This window comes from Lithobates pipiens, unplaced genomic scaffold (assembly GCF_037356315.1).
Source record: "Lithobates pipiens isolate NorthernLeopardFrog02 unplaced genomic scaffold, aLitPip1_a1.2 Scaffold_16, whole genome shotgun sequence".
Lineage (NCBI taxonomy): Eukaryota > Metazoa > Chordata > Amphibia > Anura > Ranidae > Lithobates > Lithobates pipiens.
In genome coordinates this window covers 591,921,461-591,948,584 of record NW_027507748.1, presented here as the reverse complement: position 1 = coordinate 591,948,584, position 27,124 = coordinate 591,921,461, and the positions used below count along the sequence as shown (strand labels likewise).

At 43.0% G+C, this 27,124-nt stretch overlaps 1 protein-coding gene across 1 annotated transcript; it reads right to left on the bottom strand.

Moving 5' to 3' along the window:
- Nucleotides 1–236: 236 nt before the first annotated feature.
- Nucleotides 237–25,693, bottom strand: LOC143983831 (keratin, type II cytoskeletal cochleal-like). The gene is made up of 9 exons (XM_077483929.1): nucleotides 25,215–25,693; nucleotides 20,288–20,496; nucleotides 17,061–17,121; nucleotides 16,877–16,972; nucleotides 16,620–16,784; nucleotides 2,661–2,786; nucleotides 2,055–2,275; nucleotides 1,137–1,165; nucleotides 237–636 (listed from the first exon to the last, which is right to left on the bottom strand). Exons 1-9 carry the CDS (start codon nucleotides 25,638–25,640, stop codon nucleotides 458–460), a joined length of 1,512 nt encoding a protein of 503 aa, XP_077340055.1. The 5' UTR covers nucleotides 25,641–25,693; the 3' UTR covers nucleotides 237–457.
- Nucleotides 25,694–27,124: the final 1,431 nt, after the last annotated feature.

The following is a 27,124-nucleotide window of genomic DNA, read 5'->3' as shown; positions in this document are numbered from 1 at the left end:
ATAGACTTTAATGGGGCAATAACTATTGGCAATGGTAAAATCTGCTTAACAGACATGCATAATATGTGTTTTCTGTATAAATTAGGGTGATATAAAGAGGAAATTAGCTGAGTTTTTCTCTTCATCCATTTTTATACTCCCAGTGCTCAAAATTAGAATTGTAAATCAACAACTACTGTAAATGTATTGTGGGAAATGAAATTTCAGCTAGTGTCAGTATTTATAATTACAACAGATGTCAGAACATTGATAACTGTTTATTGAAGCATTTTAAAGCATACAATGTAACAAATATATACAACAAACATTATATTTAGACTACACTAATAAGCAAGCCAGCACCCCTAATTCATATATAGACATAATATGAAAAGGAGATTTCTACATTTCTATGTAGGCTTTTATGCCATGCATCGATTGAGCATCTTCATCACATCTCTGTATATAGGTCTTCACTTTAGCAGTGATGTCCATGGCTGGAGTGATGCTTGCTTATGGGGACATGGTTTCTGGAGCTGAACCCTCCCTTATGATGATGGTGGTGTTGGTGGTGCTGGTGTTGGTGATGGTGGCCACTAGCTTCATGGGACTTTCCTGATGAATGGTGTTTTCCTCCAGTGCTGGAGTGCAGGACAGCTGTAACAAATGGATACGTTATGTCAATATGATAAGCTTTGCCATTCCAGGCAATATGTAAATACATGTTCAGTCAAAGTAGTTCAGAAGACAGTGCGCTATTATGAATCCAGCAAGTCTACTAAAATTTTCTTCAAGGGCAAGTATACTTTAATCAAAGATAAATTAACCCACCCTCCTTAGTCTTCTTTGCTCTATATTTTAGAATATAAAGATAGGTGTAGTTAGTTTGGATTGTATTTGCCTGAAATTAGAAATTGCACATCATGATGTGTGCACAGTATTAATAACCCCAAAAACATTAACACATAATAGTTTAGAGTATAGTATCTGTGGTAAGAATAACTACGGTAATAGAAATTATAAATTATTCATTATGTAAGTAAACTATATTCAAAATATTTCCACACTAAATGTGGGAGGCATATAATTTACGTTAATACTGTATATGAATTTACACATAGGTTTTTATTATATATGGAACACATTGTTTTACTTACAAATGTTTACATGTCCCTCTGCACCTATCCTGAAAAAGAGAAAAATGAACAGAATTTTATCATGAATTCCATTTTGTAAGTTTTATGAACATTAACTGGTAAATAACAAATGAACAGGTTATCAGGCAGAAAACCCAGATAACAAGTGATTGTGCTGCAAGTTTGAAAATGACTTGCTTAGCTATTGCTAGACTTATCAAGCGTTACAAGTTTGTTGCACAATTGCAGCAAGTCCGCATGGTATGACTCCAGATCAACTTTCTTTGCAAACATTCTGCAAGTCTGCTGCAAGTACTGGTTCAGTTACATTGTGCAATAGTCATCCCACCACAGGGGTCACCGTGGCTGAATTTTCATGCTGTAGACTTGCAGAGTTCTTGCTATAGACTCACCACTGCAACTTTGCTCTTGCTAGAGACTTGCTCTGCAAGTGTACAACTTGCCAACGAAAAATGTGCAGCAAGTTAACAGACTTACAAATCAACGCTGCCACAAATTTGTGGCAAGTTATATTTGCTATCTGGGTTGAGAACAAAAATGTATTTCTTACATATAAAGAAAATTCAGATTCCTTGGTTCTGACCCTTACATAAAGTACCTGTCCATTTGAATATTGCTGCCCAATTGTGACAGATTAGTAAAAATATTTATGTCTGTAGGAATCTACAACTATTGCAGACCCCTAGCCTAATAATACTCTTGATGTCCATCCTGAAATTTACACTCTGGTTCTGCCACACAACACAGTCATCCTGGTGACCTGACTTTTCTCTGATGCAGCTAAATAACACAGCTAGGCCACATCCCTACCCCAAGCCTGGCAATGGATATTAAAAGAGCAGCAGAAGACTGATGAAGTAATATCTTTGTTTTATCTTCCAGTTAGCACGTTCCTTGTCTGACATGTGAAATATATACCTGTGCTCTTCTCCTTCCAGCATTTTCTTATAAGTGGCAATCTCAATATCCAGAGCCAGTTTAACATTCATCAGTTCCTGATATTCTCTTAGTTGGCGAGCCATGTCCTGTTTGGCATTCTGTAGGGCAGCCTCCAATTCAGACAATTTTTGCTTGGCATCCCTGACAGCAGCTTCACCACTTTCCTCAGCTTCCCTGATGGCAGCTTCAAGTGCAGCACGCTAGAAATTATGAAATAACATGTAATCTTTTTTTAATCTGGTTAATTGAGTATCACCTGCTTTGTTTTATTTGAGTTCAATAAGCTTGACAAAATATACATGAGCAAAAAGGATCTCAATGAAACAAGTGCTGAAAATGTTATATTTATCTAAAAAAAATTATCAATTAATTTATATATTACAAAGATTTTTTTTTATATATATTCAATGTAAAAATGGGAAGTAAAAAACATTTCTGGTAAGTCTAAATCTGGAAAAACATAACATTAAACATTAAACATTCATCTAAACAAGTGCAATGAAACTGTTAAAAACCCTAAATCAGAGGTGCTAACAATATTGTAAAGTTGGCCATAAAATAATAAAAAAGACTCTGGATTTATACCTGGGATTTGGCACATTCAATTTCACCTTTAAGCTTCTGAATTGTTCGATTGAGATCTGCAATCTCATTTTGACTGTTCTGCAGATCGTTTCCATTTCTTCCAGCTGCCATTCGCAGGTCTTCAAACTGTAGATAATAAAAAAAATTGAAAATTCAGAATATTTGTGGAAACCAAATGTTTTAATGTGGGATGTGTGACTTTAAATGAGGCAATTGACTTGTGGAGGTAGAGTGGTTGGTAAACATTATTTACTTGTAACAATAATATAAAACAGATAAAAAAAAGTATTTTCATATATCTGCACATACACATGCCAAAAACGTCCTTTGACGCCGCAATACAGGGACATCCTTGGTCTATCTCACACCGGAGATGGGGTTGGCGGGGCTCCACTTTGGTGCTTGCGCCAGTGGTGGATTTCACTCGATGTTGTGCATGACGTTGGTCGGGGGCCCGCCCCATACCTGGATTACTTTAGCAGGTGAGATTGATTGCCTTACCTATGTGTTTGACACCAGGGAGGCAACACACACAGCCCATTCACTGGATACACATACATGTAAGGTATGCACAATTTTTTCTTTTTCTTTTTTCAGACCTTTTTTCTTCCCTTTTTTGACACATTTTATACACCCATGTACCATTGTGTATGTATATTTATATACACATAATATTTATTAGAATATACACATATCATTATATATATATATATATATATATATATATATATATACATAGATAGATAGATAGATAGATAGATAGATAGATAGATAGATAGATAGATAGATAGATAGATAGATTTTTCACTTACACTTATGTTTTTTCACTTTTCACATTTTTCCACCTGTTATATTTTTCTCACATATGTTTTTCACATTTTGTTACATATATTTTTTTCTGGAACACCATACTTGCAATCCTTCCCACACATGTGGAATGTGTTGTGTCAGTCAAGCATGCCATGTAGGTATTTTCCTGGCTGGGATGTGGCCCCTTGCCTCAGCTCTGGAACAGACAACCATTTGTGTATGTGCATCTATCTTATAGCAGCTCTGTTGCATATGGGTTACCAATAGACATGTGCACACTGAAATATTTTGTTTCAGAATTTCGTTTTCATCTGAAAAATACATTTATTTAGTTACCCCCAAAATTCATTTTTATTTATTTCATTTTTCGTTAAAAATTGCATTCGTCCGAAAATCCAAATTAATTAAGGTCGAATCTGTCATTGAAGGCTTATGGTGTCTGTCGAATGTTCAAAGAAGATTCGAAGGAGCAGCTAAACCAGGCATGTCCAAAGTCCGGCCCGCGGGCCAATCGTGGCCCGCGGTCTGGTTTTGAACGGCCCGCCTGGTTGTTTAAACACATATATCTTTTGTGGCCCCCGGCGATCTCCCGGCGCCGGGGCCACAAAAGATATATAGTCCGGCTGCCTCGGAGGGAGGAGACGGGACGAGTGCTGTGCACACAGGAGGAGAATTTCCTGTTTACAGGGCAGCTGTAATAGGAAGTCCTGTCTCTGCCATTGGATGACTGTACTGTCCATCAAAGGAGGCGGGACTTTCTCTTAAAGAGGCCGTTGTGTAAACAGGAGATTCTCCTGTAAGATGTCTTTGGCGCTCGTCCTGCCCTCCATGGCTGCACTGATGGTAATGTTAGCTGCATTCCTGGCAATGGTGAGTGAATTCCTAGCAATGGTGGCTGCATTCCTGGCAATGGTGGGTGAAATTCCTGGCAATGGTGGGTGAAATTCCTGGCAATGGTGGCTGCATTCCCGGCAATGGTGAGTGAATTTCTGGCAATGGTGGGTGCATTCCTGGCAATGGTGCCTGCATTCCCAGCAATGGTGAGTGAATTCCTAGCAATGGCGGGTGAATCCCTGGCAATGGTGGCTGCATTCCCGGCAATGGTGGGTGAAATACCTGGCAATGGTGGCTGCATTCCTGGCAATGGTGGCTGCATTCCTGGCAATGGTGGCAGCATTCCCGGCAATGGTGGCTGCATTCCCGGCAATGGTGGCAGCATTCCCGGCAATGGTGGCTGCATTCCCGGCAATGGTGGCTGCATTCCCGGCAATGGTGGCAGCATTCCTGGCAATGGTGGGTGAAATTCCTGGCAATGGTGGGTGAAATACCTGGCAATGGTGGCTGCATTCCTGGCAATGGTGGCAGCATTCCCGGCAATGGTGAGTGCATTCCTGGCAATGGTGGCTGCATTCCCAGCAATGGTGAGTGAATTCCTAGCAATGGCGGGTGAATCCCTGGCAATGGTGGCTGCATTCCCGGCAATGGTGGCTGCATTCCTGGCAATGGTGGCTGCATTCCCAGAAATGGTGAGTGAATTCCTAGCAATGGCGGGTGAATCCCTGGCAATGGTGGCTGCATTCCCGGCAATGGTGGGTGAAATACCTGCCAATGGTGGCTGCATTCCTGGCAATGGTGGCTGCATTCCTGGCAATGGTGGCTGCATTCCCGGCACTGGTGGCTGCATTCCCGGCAATGGTGGCTGCATTCCCGGCAATGGTGGCAGCATTCCTGGCAATGGTGGGTGAAATTCCTGGCAATGGTGGGTGAAATACCTGGCAATGGTGGCTGCATTCCTGGCAATGGTGGCTGCATTCCTGGCAATGGTGGCAGCATTCCCGGCAATGGTGAGTGCATTCCTGGCAATGGTGGTGGCTGCATTCCCAGCAATGGTGAGTGAATTCCTGTCAATGGCGGGTGCATTCCCGGCAATGGTGGCTGCATTCCCGGCAATGGTGGTTGCATTCCCGGCAATGGTGACTGCATTCCCAGCAATGGTGGCTGCATTCCCGGCAATGGTGGGTGAATCCCTGGCAATGGTGGCTGCATTCCTGGCAATGGTGGCTGCATTCCTGGCAATGGTGGCTGCATTCCCGGCAATGGTGGCTGCATTCCCGGCAATGGTGAGTGAATTCCCTGGCAATGGTGGTTGCATTCCCTGGCAATGGTGGTTGCATTCCCGGCAATGGTGGTGGCATTCCCGGCAATGGTGGCAGCATTCCCGGCAATGGTGGCAGCATTCCCGGCAATGGTGGCAGCATTCCCGGCAATGGTGAGTGAATTCCCTGGAAATGGTGGGTAAATTCCCTGGCAATGGTGGGTGAATTCCCTGGCAATAGTATGTGCATCCCTGGCAATGGTGGGCGCTGCATTCCTAGCAATGGTGAGTGAATTCCTAGCAATGGTGGCTGCATTCCTGGCAATGGTGGGTGAAATTCCTGGCAATGGTGGGTGAAATTCCTGGCAATGGTGGGTGAAATTCCTGGCAATGGTGGCTGCATTCCTGGCAATGGTGGCTGCATTCCTGGCAATGGTGGCTGCATTCCCGGCAATGGTGGCAGCATTCCCGGCAATGGTGGCAGCATTCCCGGCAATGGTGGCAGCATTCCCGGCAATGGTGAGTGAATTCCTGGCATTGGCGGGTGAATCCCTGGCAATGGTGGGTGCATTCCTGGCAATGGTGAGTGAATTCCCGGCAATGGTGAGTGAATTCCCGGCAATGGTGGGTGAATTCCCGGCAATGGTGGGTGAATTCCCGGCAATGGTGGGTGAATTCCCTGGCAATGGTGGGTGAATTCCCTGGCAATGGTGGGTGCATCCCTGGCAATGGTGGGCGCTGCATTCCTAGCAATGGTGAGCGCTGCATTCCTAGCAATTGTGGGTCTGCAGGATAGACACTGACCCTTGTTTTGCTTCACAGTTCTTTATTTAAAATTTAAAGTTTTTTTTTTCCTGAAGCTTCCCTCTTAAAGTGAAGGTGCGTGTTATACGTCAATAAATATGGTGTATCCAAATAATACACTTGAGTTCATCTCTTCACCACACACAGCCACAAAGGCAAGAGAATTCTTGTTGGGCCGTGTATTAGTGCTCGGATGGACACGCTTAGACCGAATTTTTTTTTTTTTTTATAAAATTTTATTCAAAGAAAAAGAAATAAGGACATACAAAGGCATACAAAAAGGCACAAACAGCGATAAGGAGAAAATATGTAAATATCCAGGGCATGCCATGGGGCAGAGGGAAACCGTGGTACGCCAAAGAGTTCAGCGAACAGTAATAGCTTAAAACAGTGGGGACCAACCGGATGAATCGGGGACTGTTTTGAACCCTAAGTAAAGCAGGTATTAATACCGGCTCCCTAGCGGAGCAAAAGCCTAGAATACATTATATAGATCCAGATAAGTAGGAGGGATAGGAGGGGGTGGAGGGGAGGGGAGGGTAGACAAGGACACGGGAAGGGGGGGGGGGAGGGGGAGGGTATGGGGGGGGAAGAGCAGGCAGGCTAGGAACAAGGATAATATCGTAAGGAAGGGTTCATATGCAGTGATCACAATGGTGAAACCTGAGGAGCAGACAAGGACCATAACAGCCTAGGCATTTAAGTAGATCCTGGAGATATGTTAGGAGTGGAGCAAGTCATTGTAAATAAAAGACAGTTGGTCCAATGCATGTTGATCAAGTGATGACATGGATGCTTTGATAAAAAGACGCCATTTGGCGAAAAAGGCAGCTTTTTGGGAGGCATGAGAGAAGTCAGCCAGAAGCCTCTCCTTATGCATAAGAGATAGCAGGTCCTGGAGAAGTTGGGAGGCCGAGGTGCCGGGAGGCGAAAGACAAAAACGAAGTATAAGGCGATGGGCCAGAAGTAGACATAACAAGATCCATTCGACTGTAGCATGCTGGGAATGGGGCCCTAAAATAGGTCCAGCACCCGGTAGAGTGGACCGTGGCAGCAGCAATGGGTCCCAGTATCCGAAGATTAGAAGCAGAGGTTCCTTGGGTAATTTCAGTAGAGTGATATCGAAAATAAATGCAATGACTTGGTCCCAGAATGTAGATATTGTCTGACAAGACCAGAAGCGATGAGAGAGGGATGGCTTTGGGTCTTTACAGTGAGGGCAGGATGCCCCATCTTGTTTTGCTTTGGGAGACAAAAACGGGATGTAGGCCCTATGAGCAATCTTAAGCTGTGTCTCCCTCCAAATTTCGTTGGGCGTAAGTCTCAGAACTCTGTTGAGACCCAGCATAATCTTGCAGACAATGTCGGGGTCTGGGAAGGCCAAAGACCAGTTTGCAATGGAGGTGCTGGAGGCCGGAGGCGTTGAGCGTTCCAGAAGGGGTTTGTAGATATCTGAGATCCTAAAACACTTGTCCCGTAGCAGGTGATCCATGAAACTGGGTTGGAAATGAAGGAGCTCTTTTTTGCAACTTTGAGTGATAAAACTGACACACTGTTGGTAGTGCAGAAAGTGCGAGGCGGGTATGGAGAACGATTTCATCACTGAGTGGAAAGGAAGAGGTCTGCCAGTAGCCGGGTCGCACAATGAGGAGAAAAGGGATAGACCCCGTTCAGACCAAGACGAAAAAGCCTTGCAGTGGAGGCCTGGAGAAAAGCAAGGGTGTCTTTGAATAGGCAGGTGTGTAGAAATGAAGGGTGGGAGATTGGCCAGTTTCCTGGATTCCCTCCAGGCTATCGCTGTGTCTCTGAGAACAAGGTTGTGTTGGTGAGGGAGGGGAACGGATTTCCAGCGGCAATGCAGCAGGGCAGTCAAGGAGTAAGGGTGGGCCATAGCAGTTTCGAGATCAAAGTTGGAGTACCTGGACGAGTGGGTGATCCAATCTAGGCTAGTTCTGAGTAAACAGGCTAAATTGTACAATCTAACATTGGGTAAACTGATACCCCCTTTGCCCCTGGGAAGGTGCAGTTTTCTGTAGGCAATACGTGGTCTTTTGCAGCGCCATAAAATTTTTGAGATAGCAGAATCCAAAAAAGTAACATCTTTATGTTTAAGCAATAGTGGTAGAGTTTGCATAGGGTATAAGAGTTTGGCAAAGCTGACCATTTTCACAAGGTGGCACCTTCCCAGGAGCGAAAGGGGCAGATCCATCCAGTTGGTCAATTCTTGGGAGATCTTAGATAGCAGAGGAGGATAATTCAACTGGTACAACGAGGAAGGTAGCTTCCCAATCTTAATGCCTAGATATGTGATGAAAGAAGGGGCAACCGAAAATAAGGAGCCAGCGGCCCAGGATGGGGTGGAGTGGGAGCCAATAGGAAGAATCTCACTTTTAGAGTAGTTAATGCGGAGCCCTGAGCAAAGCCTAAATTCGTCAAAGACACTTTTAATAGTGGGAATGTCAGCTGCTGGATTAGATGTGAAGATAAGTACATCATCTGCGAACAGAGATGTGCGGAGCTCCTTGCCCCCTATGTCAATGCCGTGGAGTGGAGCAGTATAGGTCAGGTGTCTAGATAGAGGTTCAAGGGCTATGTTAAAAAGTAAAGGGGATAGAGGGCAGCCCTGTCTGGTGCCTTTGTGCAACGTGAAGCTGGGTGAGAGGAGGCCAGCCGCCACCAGATTGGCGGAAGGGGAGGCGTACATAGAGTTTATGAGGTGGGAGAAGGGGCCTGTGAAACCTAATTTGGAGAGGGTTAGAGAGAGCCAATCGAAACTAACATTATCAAAGGCTTTCTCTGCATCTAACGTGATAATGGCATAGGAACCCTTGGGGTTTTGTTTGGCTGCTTCAAGAGCTAGTAAAACTTTGCGGATATTTAAAGTGGCTGTTCGCCCTTTGGTAAAACCCGATTGGGCCGAGTGAATTAGGTGAGGTACGATATCAGCTAAACGCGTGGCAATAATCTTTGAGAGGATTTTTATGTCTAAATTTAGGAGGGAAATGGGTCTGTAGGATCCGGGCTGTAATGGATCCTTTCCTTTTTTGGAAAGCAGTTTAATGATAGCTTGGTTCCCCGAGGGGAGGTATGGACCTCCCGCCCAGATAGCGGAATAGACGGAGAGGAGAGTGGGAGCCACCATGTTGATGTGGTTTTTATAAAAATCGCTAGTAAAGCCGTCGGGGCCGGGGGCCTTGTGTGAGTTGAGATGGCGGATGGTGTTTTCTATCTCAGGGAGAGTGAGGGGGGCATTAAGTGTCTCCAATTGATCCGGAGAGATAGAGGGGAGGGACAAGGTGTCTAAGAATTGTCGAGCCTTCTGTTGTACGATGGGGTCCGGAGCGTACAGATTAGTGTAATACTTTAACATTGCCTCATTGATGGCTTGTGGGGAAGAGAGTGTACGGCCCGTGTGGTCAGATAAGGCGGTGATGTGTGTAGGGCGATGACTACCTTTACATAATCTGGAAAGAAGTTTTCCAGCCTTATTACCGTACCTGTGGAGGGTGGCAACTAGGTGAGCCTTTTTCGTGCGCTCAAGGGTGTCCGCCCAGTTGTCAAAATTGGACTTGGCAGAGACCCATTCGTCGTGGTGTTTAGGGGAACTGGCGGAGGACAGCTGCCGTTGGGCAGAATGAAGTCTGGCACTGGCCAATTTGTAGTGTTGGAGAGCGTGGCGTTTAAATGATGTGGCATAGCTGATAATGCGCCCCCTAAGATACGCTTTTCCGGCATCCCAGAAAAGGTTAGGATTAGCGGAATGGGTGGCATTCGCAGACGTGTATTCTGCCCAGGCCTTGTCTAGATATGTGCGGAAATCTGAGTTATTGGTTAGGAAAGCGGGGAAGCGCCAAAGGTTAGGGTGAGGAGGGAGATCCAGTCTATCTAGGGTGACTACCACAGGGGCATGGTCCGAAATCGCAATGTCGTGTATCTCGGTGTCAGAAATGAAGTTTATGATATCGTCTGACCCAAAGAAATGATCAAGTCTCGCTAGAGATCTATGAGGGTTAGAGTAAAATGTGAATTCCTTGTCAACGGGGTGCGAAAGACGCCATAGGTCCGTCATGTGTAGTGAGTCCATGGTGGACGAGAATAGGGTGGGATTTGAAACAGCCGCGCCCGATATCAGTGGTCTTGGAGAGGATCTGTCTAACGAGGGATGCATGACGTCATTGAAGTCACCACCTACCAAGTGAGGCAGGTGGGTGAAGTCAAGTAGCCATGTAGAGAGTTCCTTATAAAATTGTGTAGTGGGGTTGTTAGGAGCGTATATATTGGTGATGAACAACTCTTTAGTACCTATCCGTACCGTTGCGGTAAAAAAACGGCCTTTATCGTCTGAGACGGTGGATAGGATAGTGCATGGGAGGTTTTTGTTTATTAAAAGCAGGACACCAGCCTTCCGGCCCAAAGATTGAGCTCTATGGACTGAGCCCACCCACATTTTTTGCATGCGCGGGAAGTCGGATGCAAGTAAGTGGGTTTCCTGTAGAAGGGCAATATCTGCCTTGAGACGTTTAAGATGCCGTAGGATCTTCACCCTCTTATGAGGAGAGCGAAGGCCCTTGACATTCCAAGAGACTACTCTAAGATAGGCATTGGTTGGGGGTGTGGTAGGCTGGCAATCTGGCTGAAAGGTGCAGGAGAGATTAGATGGCCTGGGTTGTAGAAAATAAGGATCAGAAGAGGTAAGCCTCGTGCATGGGTCCTAAACGGATGAGGGGGAGAACCCCGGTAAGCAAGGAAGGGGAGCGGGGGGAGGGGGGTTTGGGGGGCTTGAAAGGGTAAAACAGTGGTAATAAATGAATAACCAAACGAATAAACAAAAACACACACTTCACTTTTTTCCGCATGAGTTCACTGTGTAGGGAGGGACGCTCCTCAAACAGAGCCCCAGGAAGAAAATGGAGTGCCAGCGGTTCGTCTCGAAGATGCTCAGTAAGCAAGTAATTCAGGGACGAAATTCGCAGCGTGGCGGCCGAGAAGTAGCGGTGGGGAAGGAATACACAGTGGAGTCATGCCAGAACTGTTACGTTGTAGTAACCACAGTAATGTATGGCTTAGCAGAACTATACATAAAAAAAGAAACATGAACGAGCATAGTATAAAACAATACAAAATGCGTTAATAAACATAACCTGAGTGGTCCTAGTGAGCTCGGAGAAGAAACATGAAGGTGGGGCAGAGAGACAGGGGGCCTGCAGTGCCCAGCGTCTGAGTCCTCCATGGTCGGTAGGAAACCATCTCCCGGAACTGGAGAATAACAGGCCTTATGACCCGGGCGGAGGAAGAATAAAAAAAAAAAAAGATAGGTCAGCATTGGGGAGCAGGAGAGACTTCAACGTGGAATATTGCAGTGTCGGTGATCCGGGGCAGATGCTCTAAAGCGCTTTGGTGAGTCCTTCCTGGGGCTCCTCTGATCCAGAGCACAGAGTGATGAGGCCGGTTTGGAGGGTCTGACTGGCAGCGCGTCTGAGCGGAGAGAACGCAGAAATGTTTCTGCTTCTGAAGGGTCCTGGAAGGAGAGTTGTTCCCCCTTAGGGGACTTGAGACGGAGCACTGCGGGGAATGCCAGGGAGAATTTAATCTGCATTTTAAACAGTTCCGAGCAGATCGGTTGAAAAGCTTTGCGTTTCTTTGACACTTCAATAGAGTAGTCCGCAAAAATAAGAATTTTGACACCATCAATAAGTAAGGATGGAGATTGCCGGAATGCTTGAAGAATAACGGCTTTATCCGCATAATTAAGGTACTTGGCAATGATGGGGCGAGGATTTTTGCGGTCAGCGTTGAAGGCGCCCATGCGGTGCGCCCTTTCCACTATGAAAGAGCCTGAAAGTCCCATGGCCTCTGGCACACGTTTGGAGCAGAAGTCGTTCAATTCAGCCGTGGGGAGAGCCTCGGGGACACCGACAAATCGTAGATTGGATCGTCTGGATCTGTTCTCCAAATCATCTAATTTCTGTATGATATATTGTACTGTTTTTTCCTGGGACCGCTCTGTGGCCTGAGACTGATATAAATCATCTTCCACCTCAGAAACTCGGTGCTCAAGTTCATTGAGCCTGGTACTATGTTCTGTGAGCTGGGCCTTGATTTGCTTCATACCAGCCTGGATGGCTTTTTCCACCGAGGCAGTGATCATAGGGGACAGCAAGGCCGCCACCGCCTGAGCTATGCGGTTGGTATGGCAGTCCTCACCAGGGGACGCCGAATTAGCATCCCCATGTGTAATGTGCGGGGTCCCTGTGGCTTGTCCCCGAGATTGGGGGGGTCCGGTGAAGGCAGGGGATGTGTGAGAGGTGGGCCCGCTTACCTCCATGGCAGCATCTGAGAGATCTGGAGCCGAGGCCTGCGACGCCGGAGCGGAGTAGGCCGAAGCCGGGGGCTCGATTTGCGGCCGTTCGGGTGGCGCCGCCGTGGCCGCGTACGACCGGGCCCCCGTTTTTTCTACAAAACGATCCATGTTGACGGGGATCGAGTGGGGGACGCACTGGTCCGAATTAGGGTTCTGTGTCCGCTGGCGGTGGCTTTATAGGCCGATTTGGGAGGCTCTGTGGCGGGAGCTAAGCTGAGACGCAGCTAGCTCATGCGGCGCCGGAACCGGAAGTAGACCGAATTTTAATGGTTCAAAGAATGTCAGGCAAAATGGTCGGCCCTCGCGCATGTTCAGTTCATCAAATCTGGCCCTCTTTGAAAAAAGTTTGGACATCCCTGAGCTAAACTGTATGACTCTGTATAGTTTAGCTCCTCCGTTGAATCTTCTTAGAACTTTCAACAGACACCATAAGCCAAAGATTTGATGTTTGTATGTTTTACGCTGCTTTGTTGAATCTTTGTCGTTCATGTTGAATGTATATAGTTCAAACAGAAAATGGACTGGTGATAGTGATCACTGATCAGACAGGTAACAAGATAGAGTATATAGAATCTATATAGAATCTCAATCTATAATATAGAATCTATAATAATAAATCCCCCCCAGCCCACAACACGGGCAGCCTCTGAAGCTATCACAACACTAGCAACACTAGTATCACTATCAAGTTCACAACACTAACACAATAGCAGCAGATTATTATGAAAAAGTTAAGTTGAACTGCAGCTTGCTTCACTATTGTTCTGCTTCTGTGCTTATGCATAATTGCTAAATAATTTAGATTCTCTGACAAACGGACCAGCTAAGATTGACTGTCTTCTGAAATGATTCAGTGTGTGTTTCTCTCTGCTAGCAATCGTAAGTGAAAGTAAGTTGGCTGTACGTGTGTACTTAGTTCTAGCTATTTTACTGCTCCTCCTCTTTGGTTACAATCAGCCAATAACATTCATCATCATTCTTCATCATTATTATTTTTTATTTTACTTCCCCCACCCAATTCCAGCAGCGATCGTTTCTCTCTATGTGGAATCTTTTCTCTCTGTATGTAGAATAATCCTGGACTAAGAGTTAAGGTTAGGCAGTTTCGACCACAGGTTTGATAGACCCAGATTGTTATTGTCAGTGTCATGTTGAATCTCCTATCTATATCGAACTGTTGTCACAAGGAAAATGAAAATAAAGCATTTGTTTATGTCGGATCTTTTGTTTTTTGGATTCTGCACTTTCGTTATCGTTTGTTAAAATGATAACGTAAATACCTGAAATTCAGACGAAATTCGTCCGAATGCACATGTCTAGTTACCAATGCCTGTTAATAGGAAATAACTTGTATTATACTCTATCATTACCTACTATCTCTTATGTGCTGGCAAGTTGACATATGCATCTATTACGTGTGCAGATATATGAAAATACTTTTTTTTATTTGTTTTATATTTTTGTTACAAATAAATAATGTTTACCAACCACTCTACCTCCACAAGTCATTTGCCTCATTTAAAGTCCCACATACCCCTTTTTGGTTACATATTCGTACTCGGGATGGAGGTAAATATAATGTGCCTCATTTAACCACTTGGGTACCGCGCTATTGCCGAATGACGGCATTAGCGCGGACCTAGATTTCCGGGACTACGTCTATTGACGTCGTCCCGGTTACGAGCGGCCTGCGCGCCCCCTGAGGGGCGCGCGCGGCGCGCTCTGTGATCGGCGAGTCCGTGAGACTCGCCTGATCACCGATCCGTGTAAGGGGTCGATCCCGACCCCTTATCACGTGATCAGCTGTCAGCCAATGACAGCTGATCATGTGATAGAACGGAGCCGGTAATCGGCTATTATTCCTCCTCGCGCTGACAGCGCGAGGAGAAAAAAAAAAAGCCGATCACCGGCGGCCGTGATCGGGACATCAGTCCCGATCACGGCCAGCAATGAAAGTCACCACATGCCACCTGCCAGTGCCCACCTGCCTCCCGCAGTGCCATCCTGAAGTTTAACAAAGTAAAAGTAAGTGCCCCCCGTCTGTGCCCATAATGCCCACAGTGCCACCCACAGTGCCACCCACAGTGCCACCCCACAGTGCCACCCCACAGTGCCACCCACAGTGCCACCCACAGTGCCACCCAATCTGCCTCAAAGGTGCTGCACCCCAGTGCCGCCCATCAGTGCCCAGCAGTGCCGCCCATCAGTGCCCAGCAGTGCCACCCATCAGTGCCCAGCAGTGCCACCTATCAGAGCCACCTATCAGTGCCACCTATCAGTGCCCATCAGTCCCATCTATCTGTGGTACCTATCAGTGCCCATCCGTGCCACCCATCCTTGCCACTTATCCGTGCCACCCATCCGTGCCATCTTATCTGTGCCCATCTTTGCCCATCAGTGCCGCCTTATCTGTGCCCATCGGTGCCGCCTTATCTGTGCCTATTAGTGCCGCCTTAACTATGCCTATCAGTGCCCACCAGTGCAGCCTATCAGTGCCCACCAATGCAGCCTATCAGTGCCCACCAATGCAGAACATCAGTGCCCACCAATGCAGCCTATCAGTGCCGCCTTATCAGCGCACTTCAATGAAGGAGAAAAATGACCCGTTTGCAAAATTTTATAACAAACTATTAAAACATGATTTTTTTTTTTTTTTTTTGCATCTTTTTTTGTTTGTTTAGCAAAAAATAAAACTCCGAGCTGTAACTAAATACCACCAAAAGAAAGCTCTATTTGTGGGAAAAAAATGATAAAAATTTCATTTGGGTACAGTGTTGTATGCCCGTGCAATTGTCATTCAAAGTGCATCAGCGCTGAAAGCTGAAAATTGGTCTGGGACTGAGGGGGGTTTAAGTGCCCAGTAAGCAAGTGGTTAAAGTCCCAAACTCCCCCACTTTATGATTTACCAAATGTTTTATATCCATTTGTTATTCCATGCATTATTTTATTTGAAGGCTCATATCTCATTGGAAACTGAATATGTTTAATATATTAAGATATAAATCTACTATTTTAAAAGTAATTATCATAAGTAAAAGATATTGCAAGAAAAATAATTAACACATATGTTTAAATGATATCTAGCTCCCATCTCCCCATAAAAAATAGTATATTTTAGATTACCAGTACTTTGATGTGGTGACTGCATTAAATTTCCTTTTTATGCTAAAAACATTTTCAGAAAATAAAGAAAATATGAGCTGATCTTGCCAGAAAAGCAGTGTCTTGGTTACTTCTAGTGAGTTGAATTGAGGACTCAAACAATGTTTTCTTCTTTCTGTAAACTATGAATCCCACCCACTAACATGTAATGTAAAGAGATGGAGAGGAAGACATATTTGAAGCCATAGCAAAAACCATGACCGCCTCCATAGATACAGTAGAGTGAGGGGAAAGAATTGTGTTTTTTGTAGTATTTCCAAGTGAAAAAAAAGGAAAAAAGGCCAAAATGAAAACAAATGCAGGTACCACATTGAAGGAGCTATAAAATGCAGTATAATGCATTTTTGGTAGGGAAGAGGTGCTCTTAAATGCATTTTAACTTTGGGCAGAACTATACATAGCATATTATGTAATTTATATGGAAAAGGGTTGGCTGAAATCAAAATGTAAAATTATGATCTATTATACAGATGGCCTCAAGCTAACCAGTTGACAGCACACTAATGGTGTTTTAGCACTGGGTACCTGTACTGGCAACATTAGCCTCACTAAATTAATATGTTGTTTTAAAATAAATCATGGCAGAATATCGGCTGTGGTGAACATATAATTGCTTTCCTCTCAATCACTTCAAACTATTGAACTATTCATAGCTGCTTATATCTATTCTGAATTACTATGCATGATGACACCCGTTGCCTTGTAGCTCCAATTATAACACACTTACCCTGGATTGGTACATGGCTTCAGCCTCTGCTCTGCTTCTGTTAGCAATCTCTTCATATTGAGCTCTGACATCGGCGATGATACCATTGATGTCTAGGTCTCGGCTGTTGTCCATGGACACAAGAACTGAAGTGTCGGAAATCTGAGCTTGGAGTTGATTGATTTCCTGAAAATTTAGAAAATATGTACAGCAGCTACAGTACAGCAGTATAAATGAATTAATGAATGTGCTTATGACCCAAAAGGAGAATTTTTTACCGCATCATACAGGGTCCTAAGGAAGCTGATTTCATCGCTCAGGGAGTCGGCCTTGGCCTGAAGTTCAGCTTTGTTCATGAAAGCAGCATCAACATCCTAAAGTTAGAAATACAGAATCATTTGTGTTATTAGTGTTGCTTTAACAGACAATACAGAAAGTTGTGAATAATTTTAAAATGTTTACCCTCTTTAGAGAAACAAATTCATTCTCGGCACCTGTTCTTCTGTTGACTTCATCTTCATATCTGTAAAAAGACAGATGTCCTTTACATGCTAAACAATCTGTATATTATTAACTGTTTTTATCCAATGTTTGTAATTATTGTATTACTAATCGTTATGCCTTAAACCCATGTTTAGTTGTTTTTAACATTCTAAACCATTTGAGTCACCAGTACCAATTTAAAATGGTGTGAGTAGAGTGACTATTTGTCCCAGTGCTATTTTGAAATGGAACAATTGAAATGGGAATCAGTAGCTCCTATGCACCCCAGGAGGGGTTTTGGTGGAAAGCCCTGCTGGGGCGCACAGGCGCTACTGATTCCCGTTTCAATTGTCCCATTTCAATTGTCCCCTTTCAAAACAGCATAAGGGTCACGGTGCACTGCAGAAACGAACGCAAACATTATGGGGTTGATTTACTAAAGGCATACTGTACCTCCCATCGTCCCGGATACTGCTGGATTTTCCCGTGATTTGCGGTAAGTCCCGGGGTCCCACATATCTGGGCTGGAGTCCCGGTTCCCAGTGCCGAATCAAGTTCCGACACTGGGCTCCACTCAGTGGGAGTATCCTCACTGCAGCCAGCCCCCTCCCCAGCGTCCTGGCAACCGATGACAGCAGAGGGTGCGCACTGTGGAGAAAAGTACCTTTGTGCAGAGCCGCTCTCCCTCCCAGCTCCCCCCAACTCCTGACTTCAAGTTGTTCCTGTAAGTAAGGTAAGAGCGGGGCCGGAAAATTGTAGACAGGTTCCCTGGAGGCAGTGGTATCGCTGGAGCGGGTGCAGCCGATCACCCCCCACTTGTTCTCTTGCGGCCACACTGTGACAGGGGCACAGCTGTGGGCTGTATGTTCTACAGGGCTTGCTTCTCCCTCTGTCAGGACCGGGGAGGCTGTGAGTATATGATAGGGAGTGAGGCAGAGTGGGCTCTCTGTGATGCCACCCTCCCAACTTCTCCGGTCAACACTCACAGAGATCAAAGAGACACAGAGCGGGCTATAGGTGCATTCTTCTTCAGCAGCCTTCTATCAGCATCGGTGGTGGAGATTAATAAAGCAGCGGCAGGACTGAACAACTTGCAGAGGGGGACACTGAGTTGCAGGCAATCAGTGTGCAGTAACCTCTAGCAACCGAATGGTAAGCAGCAATGTGCAGTAACCTCTAGTAAACAAATGGTAATCACTAATGTGTTGTAACCTCTAGTAATTGAATGGTGAGCGGTAATGTGTAGTAACCTCTAGCACACAATCACTGAGCGGTAATGTGTAGTAACCTCTAGTAATGTGTAATAACCTCTAGCAACCAATCAATGAGCAGCAATCAGTGAGCAGTGACTTCTAGCAACCACAGTGGTGAGCTGTAATGTGTAGTAACCCCTAACACACGTCTTGGTGCACAGATCAGCGTGCCAGCACCAACCACATAATTTCAAGAAGCCGGCTTGGGGTGCACACTATGACCGCGCACTGCCAGCCCGAAACTTGCCTGCCCAGCGTCTGCTATATGGAGAAAAAAATATTCGGATTGATTTTCAGAGAGCATTTGGCAGGTGATAAAGAGGTGTTGTATTGCCTCTTCACCACTCGCTTTAACCCCTTCAACCCCACATTAGCATGCTGCAACCGTGTGCATTCCACACAGTTGTGGTGTACTTGCAGAACAGTGCCATTCACTTGAACAGGTGACGTTGAACAGAGGGTATAATTAATGCCGCAACTGTGAAGCAAAGCATTGTGGATACAGTATATATACACCCACAGGTGCTGCCTCTGTAGCTAAAGGGGATAGTAGTAGAGGCTCACAGGGGATGCCAGATTATCCCTTCCCAGCCAGCATAATTTAAGCACACCCATATTTTGCCACAGCACACTACGCTTCCTACAGGTCAATCTCCTCCTAAATGTCCCTCATTCTCAACCTCAAAAGTTGGGCGATATGCTAAAGGCAAAAAGACTGTGTACTTTGCAAAGTGCAGATTTACTCTGCAAGTGAAATTGCTCTGGAGTTTAGTAAAAGAACAGAAGCTCTACTTACTTCCATCATTTAATCACGTGTAAGCAAAAATGCTTTTTTTTTCCTTGCACATCATTGGGTGCCCTTTATATAGTGAAGCCTTACCTCATTTAGTAAGCTCTGGGGGCAACTAGTCCATTTGCATTTAGTAAATCAACTCCTATGCTTCTGTTTAGTATTTATGTTGGAAGTGTAATGTTGGTTGGATGATTGGGATGATGTTTGCATCAATTGCTAATGTAAGTGAATACGTCATCTTAACTTATAATATGGTGGAAAATATGAAAAAGCCACTATTGTAATCATTTGTGCCCACGTCAACAAGATTTAATCTTACTGTAATATTGCGCAAATTATTTCTGAAAACTATTTTTTCCCCTGCATGCATTGTAGCATTAAAAAAGAACAAAGATTTCCTAAATTGTATATGTTCACTTTGAGTTTTACAATATTGCTACCTTACCTGAAAGTTGCACTCAACAGACTTGAATTAATATATTTTGTGGTAAATATCTGGGGGTTCTCAAATTCTGTAGATGTTGTGTTAGGAAAAATTATAGGAAAATGCATTTTCTCATTTTTTTTTTACTATTTATTATCAATAAATTCCCAAGACATTTTTATGTGTGTATATATATATATATATATATATATATATATATATATATATATATATATATATATATATATATATATATATATACACTTTATATATTTAAATCTGTTCCAAATTAAAGCCCTGCCTGTTCCCAAAAAACTAAATACAGTATCAAAGCAAATGTATACCTTTATATTAGTTTGTAGCTGAATACAATCTTTGCCTCTATTTACACCCACCAAGTTCTGTTGAGAGCTGACATAAACACACTGGCAACTGTGACAGTTACCACCAGAGGTATGCCTTAAATGTAGCATACACTGTACATGTTTGATTTAAGGATTTTTGATTAAGGATTTAATAACATAAAGAACCTTTCTAACAAGCTTTATTTTGAGAAGCAGTTTAATTGTGAGCTTAGTTCTGCTTTAAGAACTAGATACTAGGACTTAAGGACTAATACTAGAATTTCCATATTGGCAGTCTGAGCCTGGACCCAAAACATGGAGAAAGTAAAGCTTTACCATTATATGCAGGGTACTCCATACATTTATGCATTAATGTGTAATAATATTGGTACCTTCTCCTTAGTTCTACTACAGTGCCCTCCATGCTGTTCCTCTCTGCATCCAGACGCGCTCTCTCACATTCTAGATTCTCCAGCTGTCTCCTGAGGTTGCCAATAAAAGCCTCAAACAGAGGTTCAATCTGACATCTTGCTGTCTTCTGCTCTTGTAGAAAAGACCATTTGGTCTCCAGCATCTTGTTCTGTTGTTCCAAAAATCTTACCTGTGTTGAGAGTATAAAAATAATTGCTTATGGATATAGAAATGGGTTAATATACAATAATATACATGCTTTGCACATCTATATTTCATATTAATAAAACAGTTCATTTGAATTATAAAAAATAGATAAATTGTGAAAATTAAATAAAGTCCATATACACAACCAAATAGAATCATATGAATGTGAAAATAGAAAGTCCACACTTAATATGATAAAGTGAAAGTTTCCATATAAGTGTCCATCATCCATCACCAAAAGCATCCAAGTAAATCTACCACCAGCTATAGAATCAGCTTTCCAGCTTCAGTGGACCCCTTGTTACAGAGGGTCAGAAAAGGCCTATGGCTTATAACTCAGCCGGGGCTTTTCTCCACGTCTCCAGGTCACTCCACTCTCCTGATGATGTTCAATAGATATGGTAGAGGTTGGACACCAGAAAGAAACCAAAAGCTCCACATAGAGTAAAACATCTCTGGGTTTATTGTAAAAGTTCTCATTCACAACAATGAATGGATAAAACAGCCTGAAGTTTGGTGTGTCAGCCAGCACAAAACCAAACAACCTCTTTCGTGTCCCTATGGATGGGTTGTTTGTTGTGCAGCCTTTGGTTTCTTTCCGGGTCCAACCTCTACCATATCTATTGAACATCATTGGGTGAGTGGAGTGACCTGAAGACGCGGAGAAAGGCTTCGGCTGGGTTATAAACCATAGGCCTTTTCTGACCCCCTGTGACAAGGGGTCCACTGGAGCTGGTAAGCAGTTTCTAAAGCTGGTGGTGGATTCACTTGGATGCTTTTGGTAATGGATGATGGACACTGATATTGAAACATTCACTTCATCATATTAAGTGTGGACTTTCTATTTTCACATTCATATGATTCTATTTGGTTGTTTATATGGACTTTATTTAATCAGCACGATTTTATTTATTTTTATACTTTTTAGTTTGTGATTGTGTTGCACAAAAAATTGCTGCTTATTTTTGTTTGTAGCTATAGATATTATTTAGTGCAGTTTTTACTTTTTTTTACAAGTTCACTAGAATTACCTGCATATCACTCATATGGAAATTGGTTCATTTAGGAGGCTGAAGAGTATGTTTTCATACTTTCATTTAAAGTCAATGAGGCTGATTTACTAAAGGAGTTAAAAATCTTCACTAAAAAATGTGTGTGGATATTTCCTTCAATTATTCAATAACGTGAAAAGCAAATTCCTGTTATTTATAAATATACAATCATGTGCAGGTGCTTTTCATATATTTGGATAATTGAGGTGAATATTAACAACTTAAGGACCTGGAAGGATTTGCCCCCTTAATGACCAGGCCATTTTTTTGCGATATGGCACTGTGTTGCTTTAACTGACAATTGTGCAACGTTGTACTGAAACAAAATTTGTGTTCTTTTTTTTCCCCACAAATAGAGCTATCTTTTGGTGGTATCTGATCACTAGAGATGGGCGAACGGTTTGGCCCGAGCATAAGTTTCGGGCCGAACTTTGGCTATTCAGATGTTCTGCGAACACCAAACAATATGCGATGTTCAGGGCAAATTCGAAAGCCGCCGGAACACTGTTAAAGTCTATGGGACACTAACATGAAAAATCAAAAGTGTTCATTTTAAGCAATTATATGCAAGTTATTGTCATAAAAAGTGTTTGCAGACCTGAGTTCTGCCCCAGGGGACATGTATGAATGCAATTTTTTTTAAAAAAAACAGGCGTGGTTTTGGAGCAGTGATTTTTTAATGCTTAAAAGGAAACAATAAAAATTAAATATTTCTTTAAATATCGTGCCTGGGGGGTGTTTATAGTATACCTGTAAAGTGGCGCATTTTTCCCATGTATATAGCAGTACCACAGCAAAATGAAATTTCTAAAGGAAAAAATGTCATTTAAAACTGATCGTGGCTGTAATGAATTGTCGGGTCTCGGCAATATAGATAGAACTCATTGAAAAAAAGAGCATGGGACCCCCCCAGTCCATTACCAGGCCCTTTGTGTCTGTTATGAATATTAAGGCAAACCCGAATCAAAAAAAAAAAAAAAGTGTGGGGGTCCCCTAAAATCCATACCAGGCCCTTCAGGTCTGATATGGACATTTAGGGGAACCCTGCACCAAATGTAAAAAAATGGCGTAGGGGACCCCCAAAATCCATACCAGACCCTTATCTGAGCACGCAACCTGACAGGCCACAGGAAAAGAGGAGGGAAGAGAGAGCACCCCCCCTCCTGAAGGCCACACCAGGCCACATGCCCTCAACATGGGGTGGGTTCTTTGTGGACAAGGGCTTCATCCCCACAACACTTGCCCGATGGTTGTGGGGGTCTGTGGGTGGGGGGCTTATCAGAATCTGGAAGCTCCCTTTAACAAGGGGACCCCCAGATCCCGGCTTCCCCTCTGTGTGAAATGGCAACGGGGTACAAATATCCCTTCCATCTAACAAAAAAAGTGTCAAAATTTTAAAAACAACAAAAATCTTGGGACTAGTCCTTTATTAAATAAATAAAAAAATAAAAATGTCCCACGATGACCATTCATCTTCTTCTATCACGCCGCCCGGACCGAAAAAGAAAAAAAATCCATGTCCAACCCGCCTCCATGGGAGGCTCGCGCCATCTGATGCGTCTTCGCTTGTGACAGCTCTTATATAACTGAGGGAGGGGCCACCTGGTGATGTAAATGGGTGACCCCGTCCCCCTCTGATGCCATGGGGACTTGCCCCTGGCTTCCCCATGGCGTCAGAGGGGGGCGGGGCAAACCGGTTACATAAATGGGTGACCCCACCCTCCTCTGATGCCGCGTGGCCCCGCCCTCAGTTATATAAAAGCTGTCACAAGCGAAGACTCGTCATTTAGCGGGAGCCTCCCATGGAGGCAGGTCAGACGCGGATTTTCTTTTTCTTTTTTGCTCTGGGCGGCATGATAGAAGAAGATGAATGGACATCGTGGGACATTTTTATCTTTACATTTTTTTAATATAAGACTTGTCCTAAGCTGTGTTTTGGTATGGATTTTAGGGGGACCCTGACGCCATTTTTTTTTTAAATAGGTTCGGGGTTCCCCTTAATATTCCTACCAGACCCAAAGGGCCTGGTAGTGGACTGGGGGGATCCCATGCTCTTTTTTTCAATGAGTTTTATCTATATTGCCGAGACCCGACAATTCATTACCGCCGCAATCAGCTTTAAATGACAATTTTTCCTTTAGAAATGTCATTTTGCTGTGGTACTGTTCTAAACATGGGAAAAATGCACCACTTTACAGGCATACTATAGACACCCCCATGCATGATATTTAAAGGAATATAAAAAAAAAAAATCGTTTGCTTTATTGAAAACAATCACTGCTCCCAAAAAACTGTCGTTTAAAAAAAAAAAAATTGCATTGATACATGTCCCCTGGGGCAGGAAGGAGGCCCCCAAACACATTTTATGACAATAACTTGCATATAAGCCTTTAAAAATGAGCACTTTTGATTATTCATGTTCGTGTCCCATAGACTTTAACGGTGCTCGTGTGCTCTGCCAAATTTTTTGCCTGTTCGCATGTTCTGCTGCAAACTGAACAGGGGGGTGTTCGGCTCATCCCTACTGATCACCTCTGTGGTTTTTATTTTTTGCGCTATAAAAAAAAAAGAGTGACAATTTTTAAAAAAAATAACAGTATTTTTTACTTTTTGCTATAATTAATATCCAAAAAAAAAAAGTCTTCATCAGTTTAGGTCAATATGTACTCTTCTACATATTTTTGATAAAAAAATTGCAATAAGCTTACATTAATTGGTTTGCATAAAAGTTATCACATCTACAATATAATGGATAGATTTATGGCATTTTAAATACTTATTTATTTTTTACTAGTAGTGGTGGTGATCTGCAATTTTTACCGGAGCTGCGACATTACGGCAGACAAATCGGACACTTTTTTGGGACCAGTGACATTTATATAGCGATCAGAGCTAAAACTAGCCACTGATTACTGTGTAAATGTTATATTGGCAGGTAATGGGGTAAACACTAGGGCGCGATCAAGGGTTAAGTTCTCCCTAGGGAGGTGTATATAACTGTGGGGGAAGTGTACTGACTAAAGGAGGAGAGAGATTGCTGTTCCTGATCACTAGGAACAGCAGATCTCTCCCTACTCCCCTGTCAGAATGGGTATCTGTTTTACATACACAGATCATGGAAAATCACAACTGCCAGCCATGCTCATTGGCTCTGGCGTCACGCGTACGCCCCCATATCGCTCTTACAGTGGCCGATGCACACCTACAGCGATTCGTGGAGTTGTGCCAGCCTGCCGCATTATAATGACGGCGGCTGATTGGCAAGCGGTTAACTTTTGTATTACAGTTCTCTAAACCTTTATTAAATCAGCCCTATTGAATTTATATTCACTATATTAAGGGCAGTATATTTCCATAGACATCCTGTGTATGACATTTTAAGTAAAGTATATACTGGGAAATAATGTTAAGTAATTTGCAGATCATTGTGGGGACAGTCATACATGATAACATCAAACTGCACTGGTTGTTCATGCTAAATAAATTGCACATTTAGGGACACAACTTTAGGACTTTAATCAAACACAACATAACACATACACCTTGATGTGCTTTTCTTTTTTACCTTATAAATATTGTCGGCCACTTAATCATATTTACTTTGTATGTATCTCTTCCTTTCATTATAAATGAATTTGACAATTCTCACCTTGTCAATGAAGGAGGCAAATTTATTATTCAGGCCCTTAATTTGGTTCTTTTCTTCTGTTCTAACTCTTTGGATGTTTGAGTCAATTTCCAGATTGAGAGGAGCCAGAAGACCCTGGTTTACAGTAACTGCTGTGATCCCTCCAGAACCAGACATTCCTTTAAATCCATGACCATGTCCAACAATACCAAATCCAGATCCATGTCCATGTCCACTTTTTCCTACATGGAAACTTCCCACTGAAATCTTATGTCCCTTTGACCCAACAGAATGGTCACTCTTGCTGCTGAAACAATGCTGGGTCTGGTGAACATTTTTAGAAGAGTGTGATAAGAAGCTGTGTGACCTGGAAGGTTTGGGCAAACAAACAGAAACGGAACTGAAGTGCTTGTGTCCAGATGAGGCCAGGATGGAGCGGTGAGACATGATGGATCTCCTCTTAGAGATGATATACAGAGAATCCAAGGTGCTGTCTACTCTCCAGAGCAATGTTCAATGCTCTGACACTTGCTAGGCTCTTTTTATACTAAACTGGGTGTAGTTAATAATATTGACATTGTTATGACTTCCTATGATTTTAGCTTGATGATAATAGTTTATCCGTTTGTCACAGAAAATAAAACAGTAACCCACCTATATTTTCAAAGCTGTGACACTTTTACTAGTGGCTAATAATATAATAAAACAATGTTATATTAGTATAAGCAATATGAGCTGATGTTATTACAAGAAAATATTGCCATGTCTTGTATACGTCCCAGTAATGCCTTACAAGTTGGTTCTACTTGGAATGGCCCAATATTTAAAAAGAAAATCAAGATATTGAATTTCAGGGATTTCACTGAATTCATGTTAAGATTATGTAACGCACCCTGTAGGGACTACTGATGAACTTCCCAGATAGCAAGGATAACTTGCCACAGATTTGTGAGAATCGTGAGAAAATTGTGATCTATCGTCTAAGAAAAAAAATTGTGATTCTCATTTTAGCCAGAATCAAGCAGCTCTAGTACAAGTAGACAAAAAAACAATACTAAAATGGTACAATAAAAATATAAATCTTTATCTTTCCTATGGGCTTGGATCAGGAACTGGCCTGTTTAAAATAAGAGAAAAATCTATTATTATATATAGTAGCACCAAAATAAAGTATTTTAATCTATAGACAACTCAAAGTGGATGTAAAGCCTATTCATGAAATTTGAGCTGGGCACATATCTAGTGTTTTCTTATCTCTATTCAAAGCACTATGTCCTGTAGCTTTCTCCTGCTCCATTCTTATTTTTTCAGCATGATCACTTCTGACAAGTTCTCCGACAACTGACATAAAACCAACCAGAGTTTTGTGTTGTGGAGGATGCTATAAATAGATTAGTAGAAAGCTGAACTATTCAACAATAAACTCTGAAAGTCTCTACCTTTGTGGAGGGGGGGTGTGTGTCCAATCCGCTGTCTTGGCTATATGGCCAGACTTCACTGCAGTGCTGAACAGGAAGAGAAAATCTCCCAACACGATGTGAATATTCTAAAGAATAAAGCAAGCTGGAGACAGCAGATATACATGTAAAACTTATGTAGGGAGATGTGTTTCATTTCTGTATATCATCTAAAGGTTATTCACTTCACTGGGTATATGTGAGGGTTTACATCCACTTTAACTTCAGCTGGTTACTGGTAATTGGGACATGCTACTTCTGAATAGCATGGTCATGTGATGCTGTACCCAAATAAAATTGATGTCCTTTTTGCTTTCCCACAAATAGAGCTTTCTTTTGGTGGTATTTTATTATCTCTGTGATTTATATTTTTTGCGCTACAAATGAAAAAAGACCGGCAATTTTGAATTAAAAAAAAAACAATATTTGTTACTTTCTGCTATAACACATACCCAATAAAAATTTTTAAAAAAA